Genomic DNA, 6,434 nt, shown 5'->3' with positions numbered 1-6,434 from the left:
ACCTATAGCAACTAAATTGTCAATAATTTAAATATAATGCACACTAATGATTTGTGGGATTTTGTTTGTAGATTCTAAATATGTATTTTAAAAAAAATTGAAAATAAATTATGGATTGTTTTAGGTAACTTCTAATAACTTATTTTTTTATAATAAACAATGTTTTCAAAAAGTGATGCTTATGTTGTTACGCATAACTTTTTTTTTTATTGCAGGAATTGGGTAGCCCCCCTATAAATTGTAGTGTGTCAGATAACTTTTTAACGTGACTAGTGATGTTGTCACAACATGCCATCGATACCATGTGGGTTGGGGGAAGACTTGACCTCGTGACCTCATGCTTGGGGGAAGACTTGACCTCGTGCTTACCATAGGAAGCTAAAGTATAACTTTTTTTATACAAAGGATTGAATTCTATTTTTTAAAAATATAGTTTTTTAACACCAATATCTAATATTTACATTTTGTTTCATAATGTTTTGTTGCATATTTTTTAATTAAGTTTTGAAGTCAAAGTAATTATAATATAGACATAGGTGTATATTGAAATACAATTTTTTTTGTATGCATCAGAATTCATTTTTTTTTGTTCAAACAAGGACATAAATACCTAATGTGTCGATATTTTTTAGAAATTTCTTTACTAATTTAATATTTTTCCACATGTGGAGAACAAAGAACTTGATGTTTAGTGAAAATTCAATGTTTAGTTTAATAAAAAATAAATAAATAAATAAATATATATATATATATATATATATATATATATATATATATATATATATATATATATATATATATATATATATATATATATATATATATATATATATATATATATATATATATATATATATATATATATATATATATATATAACCCAAATATATTAAATTATACTTGTTAGAAAACTCATTTCAAGGCCTACAATCCTACAAATTAGTTTGTCCAGATCATTCCATTTCAAGGTCCAAACCAAGTTTTGCACTTGGATTTTCTAAGAAAAAATTGTGGAAGAGATTGAAACTTCCTATCCAAGGACATTCGTTTGAAGGTGCTTTTAAGCGAACGCATTACCTTCATTTGGAAATACCTTTGAATGAAGGTACCTTCATCCAAAGGCACCTTTAGTGGCTTTTAAGAGTAAAAATTATCATGACCACCTTCAAGTGAAGGTAGTAACTACCTTCACTTGAAGGTCCAAGGACCTTCATTCAAATGTTTTTTTCTCTTTGCTTTCAAAAAGTCTATTTCCCAAGTTTGGGATTCAATATTTTGGGATGACCCTAATATAGGTGCTTACTTGAGAGCCTTTTGTATTCATGTGAAAGACCAAACCAATTCTTTATCCTATAAAACCACTTGGCCTTTCTTGACCATATTAGAAATGATATTTAGTTTTTTTAGCAAAGTTAGGGATGAACCTCCTTACAAAGTTGATTCTCTCAAAGAAGGATTGTATGCCTTTGACATTTTTGGGGTGAGTGATGAGCTAAATTTTGTTGACTCTCTTAGAGTCTATAAATATTGCTATCTTTAATATTGAGGTTATTGCCTATTCATTTTACTTTGAATGAGAAAATTAACGTTCTTAGCTCTACTTACTTACAATGCTAGGTATATGCAGAAGAAATGGTGTTGGAACTCTAACATCTCTAAAACCTTCCCAACCATTTGGGGAATGTACCCTGTACTATGAGTAGAATCTTGCTTGATGGTCCTATTTAGAGAATGTCACCTCATACTTCTAGATGACAAAATTGATTGCATAGTTGGAACCATTTCTTGCTTAATGGAGGAGCTAAACTCATATATGGGGAAATCTATCAGGCTTGTTCAAGTTTGTGTCAAGGCTATTATTTACCTATGTCGCTTGGTTATGCTTGTTGGTTTTGCTCATTGTCCAAGGTCCTTAAGATTGGACTAGGAAGCCCAAAACCTCTCACTCGAGAAGCCTCTCCGTAGATGGTTCCTTGTTAGGATGATTTCTCTCACATTCCTCATGTTGTTGTGTGTGGTTAATAGTTTGAATTGAAGCTTTAATTTTTAAGTTAATGCACTTATAAATGATTGATGCATATACCAAGTGACTATTTAAATTGTAAACCTTCTAATTTTTGTATTTTGATTAATATATAAATTCATACAATAATAAAAAATAGTAAAATAAAACCCTATCTCAACAATAATGAAATAATAACTAGTTAAAAATTAAAATAAGAACAAAATGATTTATAAACTATAAAATTAAAAATAAACAATATTTTGATTTTTTTAAAAGTGAAGTTGAATGATTTTATCTAACAAATCGTGCTATAAATGATATCTAAATTTTATATAAAACATCTTGTGCACCCTAACTTCACGCTTCTCAAAATCGTACTTGGAAATTTCAAATCACTCCGATTTTTTTTACAGCAGCTTACTTGGCAAGTCCCTTGCTTATAACTAAGGTATCAAGGCCACAACATCAAATATGATGCCACATCAGCGTGCTTTTTGCCAAGGTGTCCAAAACAGCCCCCAAAAAGTGAGACCAATAGGCGTGCAAGAGAGACCCCAATAGTTGTGTAGCTGATATGGCATCACCTGATTGGTTACTTTTTACAATATTAGTACATTTCTTAACAACTATTGGTACATTTCCTAACAAAAATTGATATTTTTCTGTTTCAAACAATAGATTTTATTTGTTCAAATTTTTGAAACAAAAGGTATCAACAACCTCACAACAATTGGTACACATTCAACTAGTGAGTCCTTTCCCCTAAATTAAAAAACAAGAAATGAAATCTTTAAATATAAAGAAACAAGAGTCCGCAGGGCGCTTCTCAGAAAGAACAGACTGTTATATCAAACTTGGAAACGTGTAGGCGGCCATTCTTGACTGCCCTGCAAATATTCAACCTTGCTGAGTTACGTGGTTGAATGGGATACGAGTTTTCTTGTGTTACAGAACGAAATTACTGAAAACAGTTGGGTAAGCAGCATTTTATTATTGAAGTTAGGCGCTCATGGGTCAGGCAGAGAGTATTGTTATTACCATTGGCAACTAGAAACGAATGAGAATGAGAAGGGTGTCGAAATTGAGTAGAGAAAGAGAACAGTGAACGTACTACTTAACAATGGACAATGTTAATAACAAATCGTCCCTTCCTACTTCGATGGATGCCTTGGTTGCAGGTCATTTCAAACGCGAATTCATATTTTCCCATCTTTTTTTTGTTTGGCTTTAACAGTCAGTTAGATTACTGTGAAAGTTTGAGTAAATCGGTTTTGTGGATTCGATAAAATCAATTACGAAGATGGTATATGTATTTTCTCTATGCTATTGGAATTTATAATGCTGTTTCGTTGGCATGATACGTCCTTTCACAAAACCCTAGAATCCCTGATATGGAGAATTTGAACTCATTCATGAACTTTTCTATGTTTGGCATTTTCAAGCAAAGCGTGCAAAATTTTTGTATAGGGTGTTTGTTTTATATGGTTATGAAATGCAATAGCTTAACTCTAAAGGATTTTTAAAACTTGACAGAGGACCCACCTGATAAAATGGTGAAAACAATATGTGATCAAATAGAGAGAGTTCTTATTTTCAATTTTTTAAATTGTGTTTGTATCTATTGATTAAATATAATTATATATTTTTTTAAAAAATATAGGAGGACACGAGGTCACTCCTCAGAATCACTCCGGCAGTGGCCAAAAAGCATAAATAGCCATATGGGCAGAGCCCGGAAAGCAGAATAACAATAACATGGGCAGAGCCTGGAAAGCGGCTAAACATAAATAACTTGCCACTTAAGCAGTAGGAGCAATCCTAGATGGCAGCGGAGGAATATCCCTGTCATCTGGCTTTCCCCATACATCAGCGCGGTCCAGAGTGACATCAGGCAATACATAGGTATTTTAGTAACAATATGACAGTAGTGGGAAGGGTTCCCAAGGCAAGAGGATGTTATTTAAGCTTTAAAAAGTAAGGGGAATATCTAAAATCCCATCAGCACATATGCATTGAACATTTTAAGACGAGGGACTTGGTCATATGACATCCTTGGCAAGCAGAAGCTTCATTGCATGTTCCTATGTTGTCAATTATGGGGTATTGTAATGCACATTATCACCACCACCATAGTGGCAAATTTTGTGCAGAATGTTTTGCACATTGGACATCAAATATATAAAGAAGATGTAGTGTTTAGATAAAATCATTGGGATTTGTTTCGATTGATGAACCACTAGAATGGAAGCAAGCTCAATCTGCAAGGGAACGGAATATGCTCTTTACAAAGTTATGAAGGCAAAGGCTTTGTTGAACCTTGAACCTTGACATTTAGCTTTGGTCGAGGAGGGAGTAGAATGTTGTATGAAGGCAAATGCTTTGTTGAACCTGTCTTGATCCTGGACTTGATTTGTATTATCTATCTTTCTTTTGAAATGATATTTGGCGCTTAAGTCCTGGATAATGGTTCTTCTATAGTAGCTAACATTTCAAGCTAACTATTTACTTTGTGTTAGGCTGTACTGCAATCTCTGATGATAATTTTTAAATAAATATCGGGTTCTTCTAGTTGCCTTGGTTTTTTTTTTTGTCATAACATTGTTTGTTTGTAATTGGGGCATAAAGTTTTATGGTAATATTTACCTATCTTTGGATTTTGCTTTGCCATATCCATACTTATTGATTAAATCTGCATAAGAATGATTGTTCTATTCTATTCCTCATAACTTCTGTTAAAACCCTCAAAGTAAGTTTCAACTTCAGTTAACTGTTTTGACATTGTCTCTTCATCATCAAATGCTGACAATCTTATACGTACTGTTGTACATCTATACAAATACACATATATTGCTCAGGGCATAAGAGTGGTTTTGAGTGGTTCAAGTTCTACTTATTTATTGTTTGCGAAAAGAATCATGTCTTACTCTTAAACCTTGATGTGACCTTTGGTCGTTAATATTAAATATTAATAGAATATTTTCTGAAAGAAAAGCTTTTGTTAAACCTGTATGAGCTTGGTATGTGATCTATATTATCGTGCCATTTTGAAATGGCATTCGGTGTGTAAGTCTTGGATGTTGGTTCTTGTACAATAATGAGCTTGTTAAGCTGACTGCGTGTGCCATATAAAGTTTTACTGCAACACTGCTGTTGGCATTTTGAGTTTGTTGGCATTTGGCATAGAGATTGCATTAATGATATGTTGTCATTGATGTCAATTGAACCAGTAATGGTATTCATGTTATTGCTGATATTGTTGTTTTTGATATTGGCTAGTATCCGGTAAGTAGAGCTTTGTGGAAGATGTTATAAACCGGTATGTAAAGTTTGTGAGTTGAATCGGTAAACCGGTGTAAAGGGTTAAACCTTTCTATGCAATGTAACCGGTAAACCCTATCAGTTGTTAAACCCTAACCGATCAAGTTTGTTGGTTGATTATCTGATGAGCGGTAATGATGGAGACACATGTGATCATTGTACGAGGATAAGTTCAAATTGTTTTGGCGCGTTTGTTTTTGTCTAGGGAAGGAGCAAAGTGGATTGCATCTAATGCACAATGCGTGATGAGTTACAAAGTCCGATGAAGCGGTTGGAATTTTCTTGAAGAATGTGAAGAGATTGTCATGATTTCTAACGGTCAAGATTGTATCGACTTGTTTGTAATCTCGATGATGAGAATTAGGTTTTTGTTGTGTTACTGACCTAATTGATTTGTATTTAAGGTCGATGAAGTTGTTTGTAAAGGTTGTTGGCAAGTTTGATAGAAACCTGTTGAGTGTGTAGTTGCCTAACCAGTGAATGGATCTGCACTTTGAGTGAAGGCAGATTGAAGCTTAAAAGGATCTGATCAAGCAAATGTAGTGCTACTCAGACAAATCAAGAAAACCTGTTGTTTTCTAACAATTACAACAGAAGTGAAATCCCTTAATCGGGTAAGCTCTAACAAGCTTGGTTACTCATTAAATCCTCTAACAAGGTGGTCCATTAGCTTGAATTCTTAAATCCTCCAGCGAGGTTACTCCTAATAGGGTATTGTTCTTTTCATCAAGGCATATCTGTAAATCCCTTAATCGAGTGATTCCTAACCGGAATTAGTTCTTAACAAGACTTATTGTAAAGGTTTAATAGGCTTGGCTCCTAACAGGGCGAACTTCAGAAGAGTTCAGATAGCTATCCTTGTGAGTCTCATCTCACCGTGGTTTTTACCTATTTGGGTTTTCCACGTATAAACATTTGTGTCAAGTGGTGAATGTTTTTGTGGTTATGATCTTATTTGTTGATTTGGTTAACTTCTGATAAGGCATGATAACTAGAAGCATTGAGAGATGAATATGTTGAGTTATGATTAAGCATTGTTGATGTTTACAAGATTAAAGTTGTTTACTGTTAAGTTGTCATAATAGTCAAACCGGTTGATGTCAAGTATTCT

The 6,434-nt window shown here is 33.3% G+C and overlaps 1 protein-coding gene across 1 annotated transcript in view; it reads left to right on the top strand.

The window, feature by feature from the left end:
- Window positions 1–2,783: 2,783 nt before the first annotated feature.
- Window positions 2,784–6,434, top strand: part of LOC131067123 (mitochondrial intermembrane space import and assembly protein 40 homolog) — a 76,315-nt gene continuing 72,664 nt past the window's right edge. The window contains exon 1 of the mRNA XM_058002056.2: window positions 2,784–3,183. Within this exon, the coding sequence (XP_057858039.2) occupies window positions 3,126–3,183 (58 nt within the window). The 5' untranslated portion in view covers window positions 2,784–3,125. The remainder of the gene's footprint in view (window positions 3,184–6,434) is intronic.

This window comes from Cryptomeria japonica, chromosome 7, assembly GCF_030272615.1.
Source record: "Cryptomeria japonica chromosome 7, Sugi_1.0, whole genome shotgun sequence".
NCBI lineage: Eukaryota > Viridiplantae > Streptophyta > Pinopsida > Cupressales > Cupressaceae > Cryptomeria > Cryptomeria japonica.
Note: the sequence above shows the minus strand (reverse complement) of the source record. Positions and strands in the feature narration are given on the sequence as shown.